The 26,578-nt window shown below is 41.9% G+C and overlaps 1 protein-coding gene across 2 annotated transcripts; it reads right to left on the minus strand.

Annotated features, from left to right (window-relative positions):
* Positions 1 to 848: 848 nt before the first annotated feature.
* LOC137802895 (neuronal migration protein doublecortin-like) lies at positions 849 to 25,568 on the minus strand. Of its 2 annotated transcripts, none has more exons than XM_068601080.1 (7): positions 25,412 to 25,568; positions 20,819 to 21,243; positions 18,368 to 18,708; positions 9,204 to 9,306; positions 6,661 to 6,756; positions 3,844 to 3,911; positions 849 to 3,709 (listed from the first exon to the last, which is right to left on the minus strand). In XM_068601080.1, exons 2-7 carry the CDS (start codon positions 21,180 to 21,182, stop codon positions 3,653 to 3,655), a joined length of 1,029 nt encoding a protein of 342 aa, XP_068457181.1. In that variant the 5' UTR covers positions 21,183 to 21,243; positions 25,412 to 25,568; the 3' UTR covers positions 849 to 3,652. The 2 variants fall into 2 exon arrangements, with proteins under 2 accessions (XP_068457181.1, XP_068457182.1); XM_068601081.1 differs by lacking the exon at positions 25,412 to 25,568 and adding an exon at positions 25,316 to 25,390.
* Positions 25,569 to 26,578: the final 1,010 nt, after the last annotated feature.

Here is a 26,578-nt window from a genome sequence, read left to right on the forward strand (position 1 = left end):
ATCATCTGGGCTTCAGTTTTGCAGATTAAATGTGTGAAAATGTGATCATTATAGATTATATAATATAGAACATTACTCTTATATTCACATATTGAGATCTTTTATAGGTTATTGGAAGGCTATAAAAGCATTCTGTCATACGTTTGTGTTAATATTTTACATTTGGATATATACTGGAGCAGTCGTTAATATACATTTTTACTGATCCATATTTGATCAATTAATAAAAACTGGATGAAACCCACAAGAATTTGAAAGTAGAGATTTTAATTTGCTAGCTAAATTAGTTTCCTAATTTATAATTTATATGTTGTTCTTTTTAAAACTTAACTGTTTTGCACTTATCACAATTCACTTTGCTAAACAGGAGAGAAATGTAGAAAATGTACTTTCAGTCTTCTGTATGTTTGCACAAATGGAATTAAAGCTGACTGACTTTTCTTTGAAACTTTGCACATATTTCAACCCCCATCATTAAGTATTAGCTTTTGATTATTAATAAATACAGTTTAGCCATTTGTTGTTTGACACGTCTGGCTGCCGTTGGAAATGTGAGAGACATAGTTCCTGTTCCCATGGTGATTAAGATGGTTATGTCATGATCTTCACATGAACACAATACTATTTTTAACTCAATCTTTTATCTATTTTTATGTCTCTCAGAAGCATTGGCTGAACACATTCAATATGCAAACACACACTATATACTGCTTTGATAACATACTGAATTATGGATGTATATCAATATTGTTGCAGTGATTTGAGAAACAATGAACACTAAAATGTGCGTAAATCTGAGCAAAAGTGTCCGGCATTGTAAAAAAAAAAAAAACTCAAGACGAGAGATGTGAAATACAACCGTTTTAATTGCAAAAGGATACCGGTTAATACATTGAATGAACCACGGAAACAAGCCACTGTGACATTGCAAAATACCACTAAAAAGGACATTGTTAATTTGGAAGAAAAACAAAAGTCATTCATCCGATCAGAAAGGCATACATATGAAAGAGAACAGGAAAAGAGCGTATTTACACCATGATAAAGTGTCCTGTAGCTCTACAAAACAAAGTGTGTTGGGAGGCCTCATCATTCACGGCGTTTCAAAATGTTTTACAAACAGCTGTTAACAAAGATCAAGCCTTCGATGTCCAGTTTAATTATTTTTATCAAAAGACAGTAATCCTAAAAAAAAAGGCACCACTATAGGTGATGAATTCACACCAGTCTTACATGGTGGAGGCAGGTTAACACAAGACAACCAACATTTGCTGTTAACGTTTTATATGCTGTAGCACAAATAAGCTGTAGGAAAAAGAAAAAAAAAATCAAGGAAACAAACAAAAAATAGCATGTAAGTTTACTGTGTGACAACAATTAGGGGTTTGTACAAAATGGTGGGAAAAGTGAGGCGTCCCTGCTGGTGGATTAGCAGATATTATTAGCTATTGTGTGGGGTGAAAGCACTTCCTGCAGGAGAAAGATACTTTTCTGCACCGGATCGTTTGGTGAGCATTAAGTGATGGAAACAGCTGTTTAAAACTAATCCAGAGGACAGGCACCAGATCACTCTTCACAACCAATTATCTGAATGGACATTTTAATTTATTTCTCATTACGCTATTGGGTATAAAAAAGGTAATTCCTACCGAAAAGAAAGTTTTAACTATTCTTGAATCCAAATGCATAGATGTTAATTTAAAAAGGATGCTACATGTGCAGCATTTTTTTATTTGAATACAAAATTAATTGTCACGCATTTAAATGCTGGCAAGTAGACCGTAAAGTGTCTGTTGCTGTGATAACTGAGTATCTCCCTGCTTTGTGCTTCAGCATCATCCAATTTAGCAATTCTCAGGCTCGATTCCCTGCAAAAATCTGAGAAAACGCTTCTCAGTGGATTTGTAAGACACACGACGCAAGTCGTGACGACAGAAAAGGAAGTATGGCCATAGAAAGTTGCACACAGAGGCTTGAAAAAAGTACTAGTATTAAGAGCTCGTGTGAGCAACTAGAAAGAAATCCTAGAGTACCTTTAATATAAATTAATACAACTTTATAAAAATGTAAAACCCACACAGATTTAGACAACCATTAAGTTTTTTGTATCGGAGAATTATGCTGAGCCATGCAAAATAGGAGAAACCCAACTACTGTTTAGCGCCCTGATAGAACTCTGATTTCCCCAGATGAGCATGATTTATGATTTAATCTCAACGTTATTTTGATGTGTTAAAAGTAACATGCATAAACCTCCAGGGGTGCTTCCTCCAGCATATTTACTAACTAATAAAATCACATATTTTCCCTTTTCTATAATTATTGGTCTAAAAATCATCATCATACTTAACACATCATACTTTGGCTTTGACACCTTCATTTAATTATCTTTTAATTTGACATATGTACTATAAACGTCTCTACCTGGCCTAAAGGGAATGATTCAGACGGTATACTAAATGTGTGAGCTTTCTTCTATTTGTATTGTGTTTTAAAAAAAGAGCCTAATATTTTTTCCTTTGGTTGTTTTTATGCACCATTAGGTCCTTCAAATCAGCTTAGTCTTGAGTTTCATAATCATTCATCAATATCATGCACTGCAGTTTGTGAAAATCTAAAACACAGATGGCATTCACCATCTATAACCTACTGTCTATGTAGAGGGTCAAAATAGAGGAAACACCAACACAAAGACTTCACTGAGGGCGACGTGGGATGCTTTTTCTTGAGTTATTTCCTTGTCCCTAACTAGACAAGATGAATGCCAATTATTGCTAAAATAAGGCATTTGAGCCCTCTATTGTGATATAAAGGTGTCATTTTAGAGATGGTTTCATAATCCTCTTTATATATATTTTCAGGAACATGAATTGAGGAGGCTTTGTCTTCTGATAATCCTCCCCAGTCGGGAGCTGCATCCCACTCATTCTCACCCTCTGTGGTGGGACTTGGTTTTGTTGGCGCTTCTTTTACTTTGAGCATACCCTGTATTATGTTGAGCAAATGTTAGACGGACATTGAAGTGATGTTATGGAAGCAGAGCAATGGGCAGCGACGTTATGATGGATAGCTTTACACGTTATTTACAGCGGGTAAGAAAGACTTTAATCAGGCTTAGCAGATGTCTTCCGACAAGGAACCATTACCTTTCACACCTTTGACTGTAGGACAGGAGGACACGGAGAAACGTTACGAATACAAGTGATAAAAAAGTTAAGTCAGCTCTGACTCACACCCCTAGAAATGGCCATTTGCTGCTTGGAATTCTGTGACCTAAATATAAAAGTAAGAGTGCATTCTTTAACAAAATATTTGGGAGCAAAGTGACATTTTTCCACCGTGTGATCTGCTGGTCAGTGACTGGTGTGCCCTTTTTTAAGAAATAGCGGCCAACTTGCACATGGAATCATACGTCGAAACATTGGTGAGCCGAGTCTTACGAATGTGGTCGAAACGGATTAAAAAAGAAAAACTGGTTTGTGTTATTCTCAAGCAGCAAATGGTGTCATAGCCCTGGTGGCTAAGGCCTTAAAAAGAGACAGAATGGTTCTCCTAGACAACAGATAGCACTGTGAGTGAAGGTGGAAAGCAGCAGAGGTATAAAAACTTCTGTGTTTCAGGCCGAGAAGGACGTTGGCTGCAGGAGGAGAGTCTACATCGATTCGCCGAGAGAGTCGTCATCATCCAGAGATAAGGGCAAGTAGAGATCCTGAAAAACACATGACGGCAAAAATCACACTTGTAAATTCACTGTTAAGAGTGTGACAACAAAAAAAAGAACATGGATTTGGAGACAAAAGGGGTACAAAGATGACAGGGTGAGGAGAGGGAGAGAAGAGGTACCTTCTGCTTGTTGTTGAGGCCTGGACTGTTGGGGGTGGAGAGCTGGCTGCTGGAGCCCGTCCCGTTGGCTGAGAGAGCCCACAAAGAGGACAGGGAAAGAGGGAGGGATGAGGGAGCGAAAAAAAAAGAAAAGGAGGTAAACAGTAGTGTAGATGAAGAGAGGCCTGAACTTTTTTTTTTCTCTTGGCCCAGGAGGAAAGTGATTCCTGAATCGTGGCCTCATTTGGCTTCAGTGTGCTGCATGCAGGCGGTCCAGGTCTAGGTGGCTGATGAGCTCGGTGTTTGTGAGATGACATTTTATTCACTCACTCTGCGTCGTGCCACGTTGCTAGGAGTCCCTCTGTGTGGAACATTGTGTTTATACATCTATGAGCAGAGCGACGGGACGTAGTTGTGTGTGCTAAGTGCTTTAAAAGAGGCTTTTTTCCTTTTTTTAAGAGGTGAAAAGCATTCTGAAGACTATGAGCCAGATGGCCAGTGTAAATTTGAGCCAATGAGTGTTGAAAACACAACGTTTCATTGTTAACCAACTTGATGCCACTGGCCTCATTTAACCACTCACAGATTTACAATCTTGGACTTTACAAGTAGTTTAAAAACACTTTAAAAAGACAAACCTAAAATTACAAGTCCTATTATCTTGGAATCTTAAAATATGTTTATCTAAACATGGGCAGCTCTCCAACACGGTCCTGAGCAGAGAGTGCAGCTGTTTCATTTAGAAACCAAACATTCAGCTGCAGCAATGGGAGAGTAGCCTTTTCTCTATAAACAGCCAAGCTGCTCACATTGTTAAGGTTTTGGCTCCACATTTCTACATCTAGATTGATTCTTTCTCTGTAGAAAACTCAGTCCAGTGAGGGAATGTTTAATAGAAGATGACTTTGTTTCATTGACAGCTTCCATCACAGGGCCGTGACGCCACCCTGATGTAAGAAGTGTATTTATGTCAGAAGCTGAAGAAAATACAGGTAAGGAGGCCAACTGTTCTGTAAATGAGACATATTTACATTTTAGATATCAAGGCACATGCACATACATTGTTGAGCTGTTCACGAATCACCGACAGGAGAAGCATTCAGAGACGGTTGGAAGCAAACGCTACGCGATAGTTTTTTTAAGAGGTGAAGAGGTGTTCGATTATGATTTCATTGTGCTTTAGCCAGATCCACGCTGCTAGTCTGGATATCAGTATTTCAATAGTAATCCCAATATTAAAAAGGTCTTAAAGAGCTTACAATATATATCGTAAATCATTGGAAAATAAATAAGATCCTAAAAGATTTATTTCAACCTCATGAAGAGCATAAAAAAATATATGACGTGCATACTAAAAAGTAATCCACACGCCATAAAAGAAATCCTCTTTTTTAATGTCTCATGAGTAGTAATCCAGGTTGAAATATGCAAGTCACATAGGTTTCATCCGTCACAATCCCACTCTCGCCCTGCTGACCTCTCAGGTATCACAGAGGTGATTGATGCTCAACAGTTTACTGCCTCCCCAGCATGTTGGCCAACCAGCTGCTGTTTTAGAGGCCGTCAGCCCCGTCAGTAATCAATAAAATATTCAAGAGCGCTGAAGGACCGAGGAGCCCCGCAGTGCTGGAGACGCCAAACCCCCCCCCCCCACCTATCGGGTAAAGTGCTTCCACCTCTGAACAACTCTCTGCATTTATCCTCGCGGGGATGTAATAACTCACCTGTTTGAGAGTCATACTTTCACAGATGTTCAAAATAAAACATGTGGGTGAATCTACGTGGGTGTGTCATCATGGGGTCATGGTCCTCACTAGTGGGATAACTAATGCAATGTTTGAATTATTTATTTTTATCTACCAGATGCATCATTTTAACCGGTTATATGATATGAACCTGGTGTAAACAAAAAGACATATCTTTGAGAGTTTTCTTTTCTTCAGTGTATATAGTTTACGTGAAAGCTGTCGAAGAAAGCTGCTTTTTTTTTTCTCCCCTCATGTTTGAGTTCGATCCGATTTCATGGCGACAACCAGCTAATGGGGCAGCGACATAAACTCATTGTAACAAAGAGGTCAAGCACTTTTTCCAGAGTTAAAAGCTGTTGTTCCCATAAAAGATTCAAGCTCGAGCCGGCACCAGTGTCTCCATTATGTTCTCCTGCCTCCTGGATATTATTAAAAGTTAAAATGGCTGATTGTCGAACAAACAGCTGAAAGCTGTTTACACTGCCTTTGTTTACTTTTCATGTTTAATTCATGTTTTTGTTAAAAATCTGCAAAAGCAACATTATTTTAAATCTAACCGGATTAGCCTCAGTCAATAAAGGATGGGTTTGTACGGTCCCAATGCTCCAGTATGACAGAGTTTTAGGTGGTGTTGGGAGATTTAGGAGTTGATGTTGTTTGCCCCCCAGTAAAAACAGTCAGACTACAGAAAACACAGCAACCACGATTTTAACTCCTTCTCTGCCCACATTTTAAGATTATAGGCGAACAAAATACTAAATAAAATGTAAATAGAAAACAGCATCTTTAGCATCTTTGCAATTTGCTCTTTGGAAGCAAGCTTGAGTGGTATTTGTTCGCAATCTATCGTACACTATCCTAAAGGAGAACACCATGTATGACTGTGTGTTAGTTTTTTGTTTTGTTTTTTTTGCATAGCTTTCAGGATATTGTAAAAATGATATGTGAGTAATATGAAAAGTCCTATATAAATTAAATGCATAATCATTATTATGTCTAAATGTATGAACAGAAAAGATGTAGTTGTATATCCCAATGTTTAAAATGTGTAAAACAGGAGGCATCACAGTGTGGGTAACAACCGGCTCACTTGATTCAGTAGGAGACTTGATGCGCCTGATGGGACCAGGACTCCTCATGGAACCACGTTGGGCTTTGGCTCCGGGGGTCTTCATCACCCTGCATTCTGTGGAAAGAAGCGCAAAGAAAAGTTAGAGAACGTCACATCTCCCCTTATTGAAAGTGTGTACTGCATGTGTTCATGTTTGGTGGTGAATTGAAATTCTGTCAAAAATACGAGTTCAAGCTCTACCGAGATACCAACATGAGCCCAGCACAAGCGTGATAAGAAGGAAATAAGTGCAGAAGCAGAAAACACAACAAACACAAAGGCTTTTAAAATGGTCAATAAGGGGCAACAATAAATTAACGCGCTTTAAAAAAACCCAAAAAATATATCCATGATTAATATGCTGAAGCCAGACAATTAGCAGCAGCCTGGTTGGGCTCTGGACTTTAATCGTTATAAATCAAACCTCAACTGCAACCAAGATGTGTCCATGTTGACCTCGAGCAACAAAAAGTACAGAAAAGTGGTATTTTAGTTTACTTATTCTTTATGTAAGATGTAACATTATTCAAAATCATAACAATAACAAACTGTTTTTTATTAGGTTTTATTTAGATAAAGTCAAAAGTTTGACTGCTTGTGTTTAGACAACATTTAATATTTAACAAATGTTGCTTCCATTGTTAAATGGGACAGGCGCATTATACTTAAATTATTTTGGCATCAGTATGGAAATAATTATATTATTGGAAGTGATATTCCCCAGCCCTTACTCTGAATAGTTTGATTGCCATCTTGTTTGTTTTTTTGCCATCATTCAAGCGCATCACTTATGAATTCATGCACATAACAGTGAGTGCTTATAGAAATGATATAGAAATGTATGCAGTGTATTCTGGGTCACCGTAGAAAATCAGGGAAGACAGACTCCAGACATTGCTACTCCTCCCTCTGCATCCCCCCGTCCTGTTTGTACTGTCAGACTCCCTTTCTTCCCCCCTTCCGGCTCTCTTCCACTTTTGATGCTAATTATACTCTCCGTCCTCCCTCCGTCTCCTGGGATCGCACCACGTCTGTCTCCTCTCCCTTAACCTTCACGCACTGGCGGATACAGACGTACATTTATATGTGCCGTTGTTTGCGAGGTGTGCCACCGAGCCGTTGACAATGCTTCAGACTGGCAGCTTGTCTCGTCTACTCAGCGGCCTCTAAATATCCCAGAGTCTACCTGCGCAGGTTCCCTCTCAGCCTCCACTGATGTTGTCGCTGCATAAACAGAGCTGCAGGTACACACGTCCTCCTCTCCGTCTGCACGTCCATCACAGTCTTGAATTTAACATACCAAGTGTGGAAAAAAAATAACCACAAGGGATTTAAATCTATTTAGGTAATTCTGCCAAACCAATCTTAAAAGCTGTGTCAATAGAAGAAAGGAGAAAATAAATACATTTTACGTTCATGTCGAGCCCAAACAAAAGTATAGAGGGAACATTTCTTGGCATGTGCGTCTTGGGTTTTTGCATAAATTGAATATTATCTCCTTGAAAATGCATTACAAAGGAACCTTATCGTTTATCGTTGTGGGGAGAATCTCCTTCCAAAACATCAGGATTGGACCTTAAATCCTCATCCAGAGTGGTCTGAGTGTCCTAATGTAATGTACCACTGACAGGGCTCGCTCCTCTACTTCACCAAGGACTACTCCGGGATATCTGAATGCTCAACTTCATTATTATTTTTGCCTCAAGGCTATTATAGACTGAATGAAACGATACAGCTTTGGTTTCATTGGGGGAAAAGAAGGGACCTAGATCATTATAACTGTACTGACATCTCCACCCTACCAAGACAAGAAACTTGGGGGAAGAGACAAGAATGAAGGGAGCGTAATGACAAATGAGCTTGATTTCAGCGCTGTTAGGATTGAAGACATTTAGAAGATACTGAACGACTCGAAGAGGGGACATTAGGTGGAAGTGGGTTGTTAAAAATAGGATTTTCAGGTCTGAGGGGAGCAGAGAGACTCAGAGAGAGGATTGGCTTTTACATTTTCTCTCGCGACTTCCTCAGCTGTATCAGCACCTAAAGATCAGCTGGCCTAAACCCGTCACCGGACAGATTAATGTCCCTTCTTCTGCTTCTTCTCTACCTTTTTTCCAAACACTTCTGCTGGCTGCAGATAACAGACTGCTCTCTTTCTCAGCCTCCCTCTCACATAAATAATTTTTCTTCTCACTTTAAAGAAGCAGACATCTTTGTATGTGAAAGGACATCTTTTACAGAACAAAAATCCATTATGATAAGTCAAAAGAGCCCCTGATACATATTGAGCTCTCACTATGTGGACATTTTCATTTCACACCGTGCATGTTCAGGGCTCAAATGCATGATTGGATTTGCCAGTAAATCTTCTCACAGCTATGTTTTCACAGTTTTCCTGTCTTTCAGTTGATATTGTTGCATGATTACTCTAAAGCTCATATGGTTTTTTCAATAAAATTGCACAAAGCTGATTCACCAGCATATCTATGGCGTAAAATACAGACTAATGCCGTCAAGCTCACCGTTCTCGTCCAGAGAGAAGTCGTCCTGGGCGTAGCGGAATTTCTCTGGTCCACAAGCAATGAAGACATCGTCCTCTCCAAAGAAATCTTGGAGGCAGGTGACCTGTAAAGCCAGAAGACAGAACACTTGAGACCCCCAATCATCTGGCATCACCATCATTTAGTGTACTTACAGCAGTGCTTTGAGCTAAGTGCGACGTTGATGCTTAGCAAGTTTAATGTTCACCATATTCACCATCTTAGTTCTGCAAGATAATATTGGCAAATTAGCAATAAACACAAAGTACAGTTGAAGCATAATTTGCTTTAATGATGACAAAATAATGGACAATTACACAATTTTGACCTGAACTGCAGCTGGATGAAAGTTATGGGATCATAAACGTTATGACAATTCATACCAAGGGGAACATGAACGTGTGTCTGCCAAACTTCACGGCAAGCAATCCAATGGATTTTGAGATATTTCAGCGTGGACTAAAGTGGTGAACTGACTGACTGGGAGCTTAACGTTTTCATCCCTCGAGCCGTGCCGCTAGCATGGCTAAAAATATCAGTTTGAAATGCTGATCAATGCCTTTAGGGCACTTTCTGAATGAGTTACATTAGACTTTAGGCAACAGAGAATAGTCTGCTCATATTCATCTGTAGATCTGCCCTACTTGTTAAATACCAATAACCTTCATTCCATCCATCCATCCATCCATCAATCAGTCGAACCGCTTATCCTGTTTAGGGTCGCAGAGCGCTGAAGCCGATCCCAGCTGCCAAGGGGCAAAGGCAGGGTACACCTTGGACAAGTCGCTAGTCCATCACAGGGCAGACAAAGACAGACAACCATTCACGCTCACATTACAAGCAATTTAGAGTCCAATTCACCTAACCTGCATGTCTTTGGACTGTGGGAGGAAGCCGGTCAACCCGGAGAGAACCCACGCTGACACGGGGAGAACATGCAAACTCCACACAGAAGGACCTGCCAGACCAGAATCCAAACCCCGGCCAGACCGGGATCCGAACCCTGACGCCTCTTGCTGTGAGTCAGTGCTGCTCACTACACCACCGTGCAGTCCGCCAATAACATTCAACATTTATTTTGTTTCCATGAACTGAATGTAATTTATTGCCAATAACATTCAATTAATAAAAACAAAAAACACAAAAAAGATGAACTCTGCAAACACACAGGCTTTATGCGGATTAATTCAGCGAGCAAAAGACTTCTGTGTCTGCCAGCCGAAGGGTTTAGTCAGCTAACCCACCGTTGTGTTTACTTGTCATGTTAACATGCCTTTAGCGACAGTAGCTGCATGGAGCAAAACACACACAAAAAAAACAATGGAGAGTATAATGTTACACCTTTGCTGTAATGTTCAAAAGAGTCAACTTCATTCCCCAGGGTCTTTTTCCACTCTAGCAGCTGTTGACACTATATGGCCTGAGAGGACAGATGTCTTTGGGCCACACCTTCTCCTCTCCATTATAACCAGCTCAGGCACGCCTATTAAAGTCATTCAAGCTCAAAAGCTGCGTTTCCCCTTGCCTGTTTTTTTTCCTGTTGCAGATGAGATTTGTTACAAAGCACCTCCATCTCATTTCCAGTTTGCCTGTCAACACCAGTTGCCATTTCTCGCTGTAATTATTGGATCAAGACAAATTAACTAATTTAATTTGACGACATGACTCAGTGTCTATATCGACAGGGAAGATTTTGGGGCTCATTTTCTCTCACTCTCACTGACTTGAGACTCTCTTGCCGGTTTCTCTGATGGGGTCCATGACCAGAGAGACTAAAAAGGACCCCATGTTGGGCCGGTCGGCAGGATAGTCAAGATGCATCATGGTTTCCTTTGTGATACACATGCAAAGTATGAGCTGCAGATAAATTGGGAACACCCCACCCCAGCAGCTGCCATGTTGATTCTCCGTCCTGCTCGACGAGCTAAAAGTGTGTGCTGGTGACTCGCTGGCGAGGCATCCAACAGCTGTACCTCTCTGTGGCCCACAACATTCCCTGGATACAGGCCTGAAAGATCCCTGCTGGAGTACAGAGATGGTGCTTTGACTCCAGGGATCACAATCTAATTGCTTTTCAGGTCTAATTTAAAAAAGCTGCAAATGTGAGTTTTCTTCCGTGCTCATTATCAAGAGATTAGATACACGTTACTTTCATTAGGTTAAACGGTTTTGTGGCACGAGTGGCCCCGACAGTGAATCATAGGCATTAAGGAAGTGCTCTTTCCCCCCCACAAGGCCAGAGGGTGGAGGAGAGGAGATGGAATGGAGTGGGATGGGAGAAGCTTGTCTATGTTTTAATAGCTTTAAGAACAGAGCTGATTAAAGGGATAAAGTGTTTATCCAACAGACTGCTACCTTAATCTCCTTTAACAGAATTTGAAACGAGGACTGTCTGCTCTGGTGGTTTCTGACTGGCAGCACCAGCCGAGGGGCGATTCAATAGAAACACCTGAAAACAAAAACGCTGCAAAATAACTTAAAAAACATTGAGAAGAAAGGTGACCATGGTGCAAACATAGCATGCTCTAAGATAATATGGGTTTAAGCATTAAGACTCCTTATCAAAAACATTGAATCCTTTTAAGCAATCCCACTAATCCTATTCCATACAATGATCACTTAAAATCCAGATTATCTGTACAGTTACCGTCCAGATTGGTGCTCGTTGAATCATGCAGCCCACAAATAATTAATGTACAGTGTGTATCCGATGTCCCTCGGACCAACAATCACTGTCTCCTCTCACATGGGATGCCCATCACGGGGTTAATTGTACTTGCGAATTCTGGCCCGACAGATCAGCCTCCAGTCGATAGAAATGTGGTGGGGAAAACAGCTCTGCTTTGCATGTGATCAGATCAAATGTAAAATGTCAGAGTCCCTTTGAAACATGGCTGCAGTGAGGAAAGGGCAGGCCATCTCGGGAACATTTGGATATAGGTTAAGAAGCATCTGCTCTCAATTTGAAAAGGTCAGTCAAGTGCGTCAGAGACCCACCTGGCAGCTGAACGCAGGAAAAGGACAATGTGAGAAGAAATGCCATCGGACTCTACCATATCATAGTCATATTGCATATGCAATACACACAGAGTTACTGTGTGTATATTGTGTGTTTGTTTATTGGAGTAAGGCGGGTGGGGGTTTCTGTAAAAAAAAAACTAAAAAAAAAACTGGGTCCTTCCAGACTGCAGGTGCCCCTCACCCGCAGTCCCACCAAGCCCATCCCTAATCTGCCTCACCAGCTGTCAAGACCACATGACCCCCGAAAACCACCAACACCACCAGCAGCTACGCAGGGATCCACAAACTACAACAACTGAATTATTCAGAGTTCTTTTGGCCCGATCACCCACACGCCGCAGACATGTCATGAGGTCACGGCCATCGTGATCTGTATTTGTTTTCTAATGGACAGTTTTTCTAATTCAGTATTTGTTCTACAAAACAGAACTCATCTGGGAATTAACTCAGATGTGAGAAGTTTCACCTTAGTTTTTTTATCAAACCACGAGGTTTGACCACAACAGCATCACCAATAAAAGCTAATTTAACATTAACCAAACTATACTAATTGTATTCAGCATCATTAAACATTAATGCACGTTTAAACAATCTCATAATTTGGCCTGAGCAGAGTCAAATATATGGCATGATGTATATTTTCTGTTCAGGCCAGCATTCCACATGCAACTCAAACTAAACCTGAATCAATGCCAGACTGCTAGAGTTTAACAGTTTGGTCTGCACTACAATTAAAATATCAAAAATCAAACAGCACTTTATTGCTTTAACTTGTGTGTGTGTGTGAAGCCGCAGGAAATGTCCTCAAACAAAGCTCATGCACCCTTTGTCTTATACAAGCAGATGCTCGTCTTTGACTTCATTCATTACGGCTCCGACTGTGCTGTTTAAAAGGATGAACTGAACGAAAGATCTTTGCCAGATACTGGACCAGGGGAGTCCTCAGACTCCACACTGTCATGGCAATTTGTCTCTGTGCATAAGAAATGCTATTCTATGTTGCATGATGCCCTTTTGACTCTAATCAGCACATAAAGGCTTACCACCGGCGCCAAGGAGTCAGCAAATGGTCAGTCAGTAAAATCAAACACTGAAAACTGATTATACTAATCTGCTGCGCTGTGACGGACGCCATAGGAGTCATCTTAGATCAGTTGAAGAGGGTTTCCCCTCTGTCTGCATAATACGTCTTGAAATTAGCAGTTAGAGAATATGACGGTGAGGATGGCTTCAGGTTGAGGGTGTGTGCGTAGCTCAAAGCTTAAGGTTGAGGATGTGGCTAAAGACAACAAAAAAAAAGCCAAAAATACAAATCTCACCAGGAGCAAATGAGCCAAGTGTAAAAAAAAAAAAGAAAAGAAAAAGACAAAGGCTGAAAAGAACCAGTAAGACCTTGCTTTGCAGACCCATGGGTAAACTCCCACACCAATTCCTTCACTGTAGGCACACAGACCTGATCAATATCAGCGCCTCTGCACCAAGCAGAATATTCTTTCAAAATAAACCCAGCGCCTCCATTTTGTCCATTTCAGTTGCAGGTTTCACAGGTTGTCTGCTTTTGTAGCAACAGCTTAGTTGATGGATATAATTAAGAGGGCTAGGGGTGGGGGGGATATGAAAGAAAGCCACTATTTGAGCAGCGATTTGTCCCCCTCTAACGATGATCGTTACCGCTGGCTGCCTTTCTGACCCGTCAGTGACCTTGGTGCACTGGCACGGTGTCCGTGTGCTACTGTAGGTGCTCCGGATGCATTTGGAGCACAGATGAGGCAGTTAGGCCGTGGTATCTGCACAGTCACGGGGAGCAGCTGGTGCATGATGTCGTTTTAACCCCCACCACTCCCCAACCCCCGAGGAAGCAGGCTTTCCATTCGGCTGACTGATGTGGCCTCAGCATTATTAAATTGTGCTTCCTTTTCTTCCCCGCAGGTCATGCTCACTTGTTGATGTGGTCCTTGTACAGAACGTGTAGGGGGTGTGAGAGGGGGGGGGGGGCTCAGGCACAGAGGATGCATAGAGGCTACCAAGCCAGCTCGGCACGCTTCATCATGGGGACCACGCCCCTCTGTCAGCCTGATTGTCTGCCTGTGTGCAACACCATGTGAGAGTGTCCACACACACACACACACACACACACACACACACACGCACACACACACACACACGAGTGAGCGATATGTGACTGCAGTGAGCTGTGGTGACGGGTAAGCGAGTAAGACCCGATGTAAAGCGCACACTCAGCGTATTACAGCCATTGTCACAAACTGAATCCATCACGGCAGAGCTTATTGCCATGACAACTGCTTCTGCAGCATGGCAAAGAGCAGGCAGACTGCAGGAGCACTGATAACCGAGGAAAAGAAGGCTTTTCTTCCCCATTACTGGATTTATTTCAGATATTAAGAAGCCCTAAACCCATTCCGGAGTACATATTATATAGTCAGTGAATAATTTCCTACCGTGAGTTCTTAACTTTTAAAAGAAAATTGGAATCTTTTGTTCTCCGACAATAACGCTGTGACCTTGTGCTTGAAGTGAGCCCGAAGCATCCTTTTGTTTTCCTGTGCGGCTCTTTGTTGACAAATTGATCAAAATAAAAAGAAAGACTGAAATAGAAAGCTCATTGCTCAGCCGGATCAGAATAACGAGTCTTCTGCAACAGGGCGCGTTTCACAGAGGACGTTTGGATTTGGCATCTATTAAATGCCAAAGTGCAATTCAGATGAACGATCAGTGAATCTTAAATGCAAATCAGAACTCTTCTCTTACGCGGACCCCTCGATCAAAAAGAAATGAATACAAAATGGCTGCCAGCAATTAAATAAACCCTCTGGTTTAATGTCGCCGGGAAGAAGCAGTGAGGGCAAATCAAGACATGTACTTCTTCTTTTTAGGCACAGGAAATTTGTATTAGCCATCAGTGAAAATAAAATGATCCTAATTTGCTCCGAGCAGGGAAAAAGACTCCTGAATCCAATGGCCCCACCCTTCCTGATTACAGTGAAAAGCAGCAGCTTTTGAGGGGAAAATGGGAGTCATTTTGTTCACAACTCTGACAAAAGAGAGGAGGGCAGACTGTCTGTGGGGTAAGATCAAGAGGGAAACGCAGGCATTTTAAAAGACATTTCATCTCAGCCACAAACCAATTCTTCAAAACTCCTCATGCAAACACGATGAAGTCCATCGTATACCCCCGATGGAACGCATGCAGGTTTGCTTTTATTTTTTATTTTTTCCAAAAGCATGACATGTGAGGCTTGCATTGATAGTAAACTCTCACACCCACTCCAGGATGTGGTATCTGACGGACCAGTCCACACCAGCTGGGCTCTCTTTGTGCCTGGGATGTGGTCTCCTAGCAACCGGTTCCAGCAGCCATCGCAATGGAATGGGAAGAGGAGGATCGGCGCAGAGCCGGGGAGGGGCGGGGCGGGCACTGCATCAATATTGCCTCTACCATATCACCTCCACCACAGAGCCGCTGCAGTGTGCCTCTGCACACAAAGACTGCCGCAATAATGCGCGCAGCGTTTCTCACATGTCGGTGCATTGCACTGGAACGGGTCCAAGAGCAGTGGACACTCATCACAAAATAATTCATCTTCAGCTCCAGTGAAGATACATTGATCAATACACTGATTGAAACCGCTACCATGTGGTGGCTATTAATTGTATTTGGAGGGAACATATTAAAAATGCATGGAGAAAAATGCATAGCCAGAGCCAGATTATAAAGAGAAAAAAAACACTGAAATATAAGAATAAAGGTAATATTCCATTAGGTGGTTACAACAGACAAACATCTGAGCAAGTGTCTCTGCAGGAGAATTGGTAGGAGACCTCGGGGCAGCCAGACTGCACCCCGAGGAGAGGGCATTAAAAATCAAATTCCCCCATCTATCATTTTAGCGCACCTCCCCTCCTCCAAGACACGTGTGATTCCAGCCTTATTAATCCAGAGGACAAAAAGACGAAGAAGTACAACACCTACAGGAGCTCAGCAGGGCCCGATCCCCAGTCCATCTGTAATGAATAATACAGGAAAAGGTTCCCACAGGAGAATTAGAGAACATTTAACCATATCAAAGAGAGGACTGAGGAACAGATGTCGGTGTTCGTATCCGCACACACGCTTTACCGCTTGCTCCACATCCCCGCCTCCGTTAATTAACTGCAATTCACGATAGTCTGGAAAGCAAAAGGTATTTGATCTGTGCCGCCAGTAACAGGTGCTAGTGAAGTAATTATCAAGAGAAAAGATAGATCCGTCCCTGCATCCGCAAGACACATTTTATCATCAAGTTGAATATTTTTAGTCAAAAAAAAGGCCACTCATTTATGCACAGAAAGATATTTACGAACAAATTTTGATGCTGCGCCCCCAATTGTTGGACACAACCGCTCGCGCACATTTTATTTTGTACTTTATAAAGTAGCACACATGTTGATATCAGGCAAACATTAGCCGGTCCATCTCACAGACCTTTCCTCGGCCTTCCAGGTGGCTGACCCTGCTGCTCCAATAAAGCACAAGCATGAATAAAACATGGCGTCTTTTTTGCTTCAGCAGTGTGTTGAGAAAACAATAGTCCTCCCCTGGGAGGGACTTTTAGGTAAAGTTGTGTGCCTCAATAGATGAGCTTTTGTTTCAGCTGTGTCCCATTGCATGTTAAGTTCTCTGCTCATCTTTGTGTCAAACCTTTATTAGAGATACTAGCCTACAAATAAAATAAAAAGTGTGCACTTTGTTATAACAGCAGCACCAAAGTGAAGTGCAGTATAAATGGGACTGTTGCCATGGCATCTATCTTAATTCTCTCACAATATGCTCTTGAAAACATGTGGAAACATTTAGCTGCAGCTTAACTGGTGCTTTATACCTTTTTCTGGACAGAAGACAAAAGAGATATTGCTGTTGAATTTAACAGGTAAGCAAATCAGATAGCTTTAGCAATTTTAACTAGCTGCACAGGGATTCAGTTAGCAATAAACCAAATAGATATTGCATTTACGTTTCAATGTTTCCCGTGAAATAAAGAATGATTGTCTGATGTGCATTTTTCCCAGTGTGTTGACAAGGTTGTCAAATTGGCTGGTGATAAAATTAAGCATTTATTCCAGATTGTATTAATTCTGCAGACCGCTTTAATCTCATTCTTTTGCGTATTGAATATACAGGTCTGATGGAGGCTGATCATTTTCTTTCAAAACGTTTTTGCCCCAAATTTGGATGAGTCTCAGCAACCAAACCCCCCCCAAAAAAGAGCTATACATTCCACCCGATAGACAAATGTTTCCGAACTGAATAGAAGTAATTCAGGGTTTCGAGTTGCCCGAGAAGGATATCTTTAAAATATGGAGCATCCTGGTTGACATGAGTTACTTTCTCACCCTTTTACTAAAATATCAGTATGTACCATCCCAAAGGCGGCAACAATGGTGGCAAAATGATCAAACACAGCAATGCAGGGTTTGCTCTTCCCAGGTCCGTTCAATGATAGATGGACTTATGGCCTAAAAACTCTACAATAAAGGCTCGCCAACAGCTTATGGAGGAGAATATGTCGCATCAGACGAAAGTCAGAATAAAGACCGCAGACAATGAAGGTCATTGTGTTAAACAGGTGGTTCTCATGAACACTGGAGGTTCTCATGGACCTTCCGTGTCACTGTTGACTGAAGGTAGGGGCGGACATTTTGTTCTCTACCTTCCATGTCCATTTTGAATATAGATGACTTTACATAAATTCAGTGAAGATGCAATTCAATGGATGTTTTTGTTTGTTTCGTTTTTCGTATAACCAAATGCTTTTGTTTCCCCGCTTCCCTTTGATCCTGATACCTGGCTGGGTGTGTGGGTGGACTCATGAATGATCTACTATTCTCATCCCGACCACAGACCTGGTAGCTGATAACTTTGCTTACATACCAAAGCACCTTTGTTCCAGTATTTTCCCCAACAGAGGAACCTATTCCATTTTTCAAATGTAGACAAAAAAAAGCTTTTGTGGCTTGGTACATTTGGATTTTAGAAGCTTAGTTTTTCAAACTTTGGTTTACAGCAGCACATTGGATCTGTTGCCTTTCACCTGAAAGCCGGGCAACGGCAAAACGGTCAGACATACCTGCTTCCCATCAAGTGTGTAGATCCTCTTGACCACGCCACTTTCAAGTTTAATGGCCTCTGTGATGTCGGTGAGGACCTGCTCGAAGGAGTGTGCCGTCTTCTTATTGAGCAGAATGCGCACAGCCTTGCGTGGTTTCACACCGCTGCGCATCACCGTCACTAGCTTGGGTCGAACAAAGTCCTTGCCCTCTCTGGAATCGGCGGCGGCCTTGGCAGCGAAGGCTTGCATGTTCTTCTGACTCGCCGAGGCCTTTACATTCACGGACCAGTTGGGGTTGACGTTCTTTGTGTAGTCGACCTTCTTGTAGATGTTCTCTGATGCACAAACATAGCTTTCCCCTGTGAAAGCAGAAGAAAAATTGGGTTAGTGTGTTGTAACACACATGACTATTTAACTCCGACACCGGAGACTCCCAGAGGCGTTCGCTCAGAAACATCTGAACCGGCCGGAACTCAGTTTATCAGACATCAAGACCAGTGGGGGAATCTCCAGGCTTTCTGAGAACGATCTAATGTGAGGATAGAAATAATTTCAACATAAGAAAATCTAACATTCTGAAGATGGTGTCACTAAAAACTGTTCGCTTTGAGGATTTGAGTAACCAGATTGGTTCTGCAGAGACATGTTTCTATTGAGCGTTCAAAATGTTATTTCTTGATCCTTAGAGCTCCCCAAACTAAATGCTAATCATCCTCATCGTATTAAGTGAACAGCATAAGTCTTTGGATTGGATGTCCAAACACAGAAACTATAGTATCTGGTTGGCTAAATTCAATCATGTGAGAAACGGTTTGCTTCAGCGAATTGAAGTTTAAAGTCAAGTTAAACATTCTTTTGAGAAGGAAAACAAACAGATTTTCTCTTCTTTGTTGGTCATTATGCAGTAGAAAAGGTCCAAGAATTCTTTGAAAATTACCATTTTAGAAGAAAATGTAAATCTGTCAAGGAGCTCAAATTGTCTACAGCCTCATCACAAATGTCTTTTTTCCTGAATTGGCCTATCATCATCATCCAATTCTCGAAACAATCTTCCACTTTCGTCGCCATTTAGCGACCTCCAGCCTTTACAGGAGATTGTGCCGTTTTTGCTGAGACAGAGAGAGGAGTTAACGTAGAGGCAAAATGGTAGGGAGGCGGAGGGAAAGAGAAATTTGGACAAAAGCGGAATCCAGAAGGCAATAATTACGACAAATGTGGCAAAATTACGGCAAAGACAAAACAAAACAAAAAAAAAAGGCACAGAACTGGATTATACAGTGCAGAGAAGATTGAGCAATTAATTATATCCCACAAGCGGAAGCACAATGAAATGCCCCACCACCACCCACAGTGACACACACACACACACACACACACACACACGAGATGTTGATCTCATGTTGAACAAATTATGCTGCAGTTTATCTTCAAAGTCCACGTCCACTTTGTCCACCTCGCCCCACTTGCACAGAACGATCCCATAAATTAGACCAGGACTTAAGCTGGTTTTATGACTTCATCTTGAGAAACATCCGATTGAAGGTTGTTGATCTAAAAAAATATAAGTAATGTAATCTAAACAGAGCTTTCACTAAAATATGACTTTCCTCCGCCAGGCAGACGCATGGATCATCTTGTCTGGTGCCAAGCAAAGACAATATTCCACCAGCAAAAAGGATTTCACATCATCTTTGCTGACAAATCTGTACGCACGTAAATCACTTCTGATGACAAATACCGTACAACAGACAACCACCCACTCCTTCATGCCATCTCATCTATCAGACAGAGAAAAAGAAGGAAAAAAGGCTTCTTTATTTTCACTTGAATGAAAATACAAAAAAAAAAAAAGTGTAATTTTAATTGGGATTTCCAACCATTGTTCCTAAGGAGACGCTTGACAGTAAAACCACCCAAATTGTAACTGGAGGTTTCTTTAATCAATTTGATGCGAATGTTGTTTATTAATGAGCCATTTGTCCCACGCTGAGATGTAGAGAGCTGGCTTTACAGCTCAGTACGAGTCCAGTGAAGGCCAAGATAGAAGACTTTAACCGTAGGTCTTTAAAGATAGACTCAGGAAATACAATCTCATGTGGAGTAAAAGGTTGTGTTGTTTTGCAAATGTGGCTGTTTAGTTTAAACAAGGTATGCATTTCAGTTCCTTAAGAAATCCTCGTATACGTTTCCTCTCATTGGCCAAACAAAATATACAATGTGCAGTTGAAAGGAGGTGGACCAAGTCCCTCGACTGGCCCAAAGTAACCCCTCAGATTAGAAGTCGATACATCATATGAAGAGATTACAGGAGTCTAGACCGAAAAAGATAAGACTTCTAATCTCCGAAGTGGAAATGTTAGGCTTCAAATCTTCTCAGCACAGTAACTAGAAAGAAAGCAAGAAAACCACAATCTAAAAGGATCCCTCATCTATATTAAGTGCTCGATGCGTCTGACCAGACACGCTTACCTTCCTCCAGCTCATCCATTGTGTCGATCTTACGCATGCCATCAATGGTGAAGATGAAGCGGACACCTTGTGGCAAGTTGATGTGGTCAGAAAGAGAGCGCGTGAGGTCGGCCAGGAGCGCGTCAAAGGTGCGGAATCGGTCGTTGGCCACAGCGTACACGATGCCCTTGAAGTAGCGGTCCCCGTTGCGGTAGAAGCGCACCTTTTTGGCCTTCTTCTCATTGGTGAGGGCCTGCAGAGTGCGCGTGCGGTAGAAGCTGCAGTGGGCACTGTGGGTCGGGCTGGGAAGTCCATTCAGGCGCCCACCGCGCGGGTTACGGGTGGCCTTGTCTCGCTCGTCAAAATGTCCAAAGTCTAGCTCCATGATGACTTACGTTGAGATGGTTATGACAGATGTGTGGTGGTGGTGACCAGCTCCGGAGAGTCTGAGGGAAGAAGAAAAACAATGCATGTTAAGTCACAAAGTAAAGTGCTGCAACAGCAATACAAGACTGGGATTTACAATATTGGCTTGGTCCAACAACATGACCCAAACAAGTTACCAATGAATCCCACTAAATCTGATTAGTCATATTAGTGTAATATCCTCCAGTAAATTAGGATAATTTCAGTCACCCAGGAAGCATTCCTTTTTCTCTTCATCTCGTCCTGGATGACTTCACCAGAACACAATGTGGTGCTCTACATCTACTGTTATTATTCATTATGAGTTAGGTCTGTCTTCAACCAAAGACATTCTGAGTGGACTCGCCTTCAAGCGATTTTGTCGACACAGCGGAAAAATTCAGATTCTCCACACAGACTCATATAAAAAGCACTAGTTTAAAATCTGGTGTTGACCAAACACTTTCTTCGGAAGAAGTCCGGCAGCCGGAAAAAAAAACCATGACTGATAAGAGACTCAATCAAGACCCCCATTTACTCAACCTCTTGGCTAAAAGCCCTACTAGAAGTTTCTAGTACAAACCCGGAGACGTGCATTTTAATTTAACTTTAAACATGGAATTATATAAACCTACAACGATGGAAATGATTTCATCTGATGCATACAGGTATACAATGAACTAAACCTCTAATCTTTTTAAGTGAGCCTAAAGAACTGCTTTTGAATGCTGGTCTTTAGTCTCCAGACAATTGTGTTTGTATTGCAAGTAGTGAGTGATGGCGCATCCTGACCGCTTCAAAAGCACAATGTGGATGTGGCTTTATTATTTCGCTTGTGAAACCTTGTCAAAAAAAGTAGAAGGAAAATCACTACTAATACAAAGTTTGAGTCAATGAACTACGGTGCTGAATATTATGACACCTCCGTCCCTCACATATTCAAGTTTACATTTACTGAGGCACCAGCGATTCTGATAGTAAATCAGTTTTCACTCGACATGGGATTTGAATAATGTATCAGGTAGGAAAATAGGATTATACAGATGGAAATTAAGATAGTTGACCAACCAGATGGCACACGTTGGTTAGGTTTCCCACAAATTGAGGTAAAGATCTATTAAACCTAAAATAAATTGTATGTGAACGGTGGATTTACTGCTCTGATGTCAGATAACAATCCCACATGAGCTTCGGCTGAACTGTTTTGTGAGGCATGTAACACACTTCTCCTATGGATTGACGCGCCCACATACACCTGTGAGCGCTTGTCTTACTTGATCAGATGAATCAGTAACTGGCACATGGCTTATTAATAAAGCTCAAGGGTACAGGTCTTAAATAAGTCTCTCATTTGGGAACTGGTGGACAAAATCTCCAGGATCCCACGGATAACCATAAACAATATTCTCTCGTTTCAGTGAGTTGATCTGCTCTAATCACACATGGCAGGGTGTATTTTTGTCACATAACTGAAGGAATATGTACATTTCTTTGCTGCTGTCCAGCTGATAATATTCTGCCAATGTATTCAATGGAATGAAAATATTTAGTGAAGCATGTCTAGCAGTAGCAAAACCACGTTTACAATGTAACAAATCAAAAAGTCTTGTTGTACTTCAGTATAAATAATGGATTCTCAGAGCAGTGTTTAATATTGGAGTGGTTTGGTGTCACAGTAAGTCAGTGCGTTACTCGTGGATTTAGATGCAAATTCACCACATAAGACTGAAATCAAAGGGTTCTTCCTTTGAAGGAAAATGTTAACCGGCATTTGGCCCAAAATAGTGTCCATTTGAATTTTACAGGAGATCCAGCTCTTCCCGTTTCCAAGAAATTATGCAAAAGATGCATCTGTTCGGCCAACAAACAATAAACCACTTATGCTATGAGACGGAAGGCTGGAGCAGCTTCTCTATTTGAAAGACTGGTCTCTTCCTGCTGACCTCCCACCTGCACCTCATGACCACAACTCAGTCCTCAAAGGCCACAGAAACCCATTGAACCATACTTTTCATAGTGAACACTCGTACACACCCATTACACACTCACAGCCACCCACATGAAACAGAAGATTATCTATGCACAGTTTAAAGCTCAGGTCTATCGACATGATCACATTGTCAATATTCTCTTTATCAAATAAAGCCCTCAGGAGTGGTGTCTTCTTTATCTTTTATGCATCTCCAACTGTTTAGTTTGCAGGCATATTATTTTAAACCAGTGTTGTTCAGTGCAGACGACAAAGACTTTGACAACTGGGATCTCCGCAAAAATGCCAGCATAAGGCAACAGTGACATACATGTCACTCGTTTCTCCTCCAGGTGGTAATCAGTTTACAAGACTCCATTGACCAAGAGGTCACTGGTCTTTGAACTCATGTCATCTCCGAGTGACTTGTTAACAACACACATACTGCAAGTCTTTTAGGATGCGTTAAGTCACATTTTCCTCCTCGATGTTCAAGACTTGACCTTACAATTTGGCTTCTTCGGTCATGGAAAGAAATGTTGGACCATTTACAAGCAATTTTACACCAAAATTGTAAATCATCGTTTATCTGCGTTGACTGAAATTGTATTGTAATAATATGAATTGGCGGTCTTGTGTGGCAGTTTTACAAACTTATGAAACTAAAGATTTTTTTACTTCTCCTTTCACATGTCTGAAATGTTTTCACGGGCACATACCAGAAAACCATCATTTGTTTCTTTGAATAGAATTGAAATGATTGGCAGATAAATAAATTGGCAAATTGACAACTATGATCAATCGTTTCAGTAATTTTTCCAGCAAAAATGGCAACCGTTGTCAGATTTAAGGTTGAGGATTTGTTGCTTTTCATCAATGTAAACTTGAATTTCTTTAGGTTTACAAGACAAGATTTTACCTTGGACACTTTTCTGCTAATTTATACTATTGAGAATATCTTCAGATTAAGTAAGGAAATTAGCTGGTTGCAGCCTCAGCTTCGAACAACACTCTTAGACACAAAGCTAATGAACAGCCTAAACACATTTTCACCCTATTCATTGCAACCATCTAAACCAATGAAGGAAACAATATCTAATCATGCCCATTTGTTCCATTTCTAATCCTTCATTGTCCTCCATGCTTTAATGCCCTGCATGCGGTTGACAAACAGCGGCCATTAAAATAGAATGGAAGGAAACATGCTGCCGCCACCCATCCATGTGGCGGGCCCCTCCAGCCCCCTGCTAACTCCTGGCTGTGGTGCTGACTGGGGTTTTATGACAGGCATGCTGACAGGGGTGGGACTTCTGGAGGGGCTCCTCAGCTGACAAAGGCCAGGTTTCAAGCCCATCTGCTGCGCTAATGGGCTGAGCCAACAGTGACCCTTCCCAGTGGAGCATCAACTAGGACAGTCCATTGTCTCAAACAGGGTGCCTTGCCTTCAGAGTGACATCACCATCACTGGAGCAGCAAGCTCATTTTCCAGCAGGAGTCCAAAAAGTGCATCGTGGAAGCAGTAATAGTTCCCTACTATCACAGCTTTTCAGGGTTAAAGTAGATGCCATCTAGCTTTACATCATCTTTCTTTGTGGTTGATTGATTTCCATCAATAGCGGAATAGAAATTACCACCACAGCTTAATGAAAGCCCCCCCCTTCAAAAAAGAAAGAAGCTAAAGGCCGGTGTGAGCATTAAACAGCATTGCAGCAACATTGGGTGGAATCACTGATATTTCTGGCTGGTTGTGTGATCCTGGCTGAGCCACCCACACAACACCCCGGTGACTGCACACTCCTGACTAACCAGCAACCACATTAGGACTCTCCAGTCCTCTTCATCCAGAGCTAATCTACATGCAGTGATCAAATCCAGAAACGCCATGCCACGCACAGCCACTTGACAAATCACAGTCGCCAAAAAGGAAGGAAAAAAAAAAGTTTCTTGATGCCACACTTCTCATTTATGATGTGGCCACATGGCAGAGAGCAGCGGCAGAAAATGCAAGTTTTTCTTCAGGAAAAAAAGGAGGGCGGGGGGGGTTGAGGAGGCGCACACCTACTCACAATCCACCTGCTCACATCTGAAAACCTAAAACCATTCATACCACACACGAAAACCTGCAAAGTCATCTCTCAACTCACCCACTTCAGATGAAAACCCAATTATGTGCCAATTTCAATGTATCCTTCAATAAGTAAAAGTCTGCGGATAATCCCATCACCCGGGAGCGGACTCACCTGCGTCGCTGCTTGCGGAGAGAAGGGAGTGTGTGCAAGGGAGGGAGGGGAAGGGGGGGCGCACGAGAGAGAGAGTGTGTGTGAGTGAATGCGTGAGTCGATGCTGCAGGATAGCGGCACGCCGTCTCTCCCTTCGCCTTTGTCTGCTTCAGTCTGAGAGGCGAGCCGCCTCGCTGGAGGAGCCACTGGGTCCTAAAGCCAACGAGCTCTAGACCCGCCCACCGTGGAAATGCTGGAGGTACCAGTCAGAGTGGGCTGGGGTGGAGCTCAAGTCAACCTCCCCAAAAGGTGCATGGACATGGAGTGAATGGAAAATGTATTTTTAAAAAAAGTAAAAGAAAGTATGACTGAAATATGAAATATCATGTTGATAAGAGAACTCCTGATAGTTGACTAAGGGGCAGTTCTGCTTTCTGTCGAAAAATTCTTGATTTAAGCTCCTGATTACAAGGAGGTTGCTTTCTGTGTGTGTCCAGTTCAATCTGCATGAGTCACTTTGACAAAAAACACAGTTTTTGTCAAACACAGTTGACGCTTTCGGTCTGGTGGAGCTCTTTGTTGGTGGGAGATAAAAGCGTTGATGCCTAGCAGTGCTTTACTTCCCTTTCCGACTATTTTATTATCAGCCATGGAACTGTGTTTTAACTCCTTCTAGAGCTCCACATGCTGAACATAATATACCAGCAAACACATATTTGCTTTGTAAAGATCGTGGAGTCATTTCTAAATTATCAGAGAATGAAGAACTGAAGTTGTTTACCAAGCTTTCCGTACTCTGTTTACAGAGCTTTTGGTGCATTTGAGCGACGCCCCACTGGTTAGCTCACGGCCTAAACCTTGCTACTGCTGGTGCTTTCCAGACCGACACCGTTGTCGTAAAAGCTTATAACTCTCGGCACTTTCTGATAGCATATGATGATCAATCCCACTGCTTTTATTGGTAAGACCCCCCTTGTGTGGCATTCAAGTGTTAGAATTATCCAGGTGTCAATGCTCGCTGAGGTACCAGCAACCAGATTTGTCCTTGCACTGACCAAAATGCCTGGGATATCCTGACCCTAACTACACAAGGTCGATCTAAATGCTCCCAATCTTGGCTTTTGCACCTTTGAGGGGAGAAACCAGCTGAATAGGATAACAAAAATATTTAATAGATATCACCATGAC

The sequence above is a fragment of the Clinocottus analis genome, unplaced genomic scaffold (genome assembly GCF_023055335.1).
Source record: "Clinocottus analis isolate CAN_PGR_092001 unplaced genomic scaffold, fCliAna1.0.p SCAF_5, whole genome shotgun sequence".
Classification (NCBI taxonomy): domain Eukaryota; kingdom Metazoa; phylum Chordata; class Actinopteri; order Perciformes; family Cottidae; genus Clinocottus; species Clinocottus analis.

Excerpts from the sequence above, each read along its gene's own strand:
- LOC137802895 (XM_068601080.1), bottom strand. The coding sequence starts at position 21,182 with ATGGAGCTAGACTTTGGACATTTTGACGAGCGAGACAAGGCCACCCGT. Across the intron at positions 18,709-20,818 it reads AATGGATGAGCTGGAGGAAG|GGGAAAGCTATGTTTGTGCA; the intron begins GTAAGCGTGTCT and ends CTGCTTTCACAG. Across the intron at positions 3,912-6,660 it reads CAAGTCTCCTACTGAATCAA|CCAACGGGACGGGCTCCAGC; the intron begins GTGAGCCGGTTG and ends GGGCTCTCTCAG.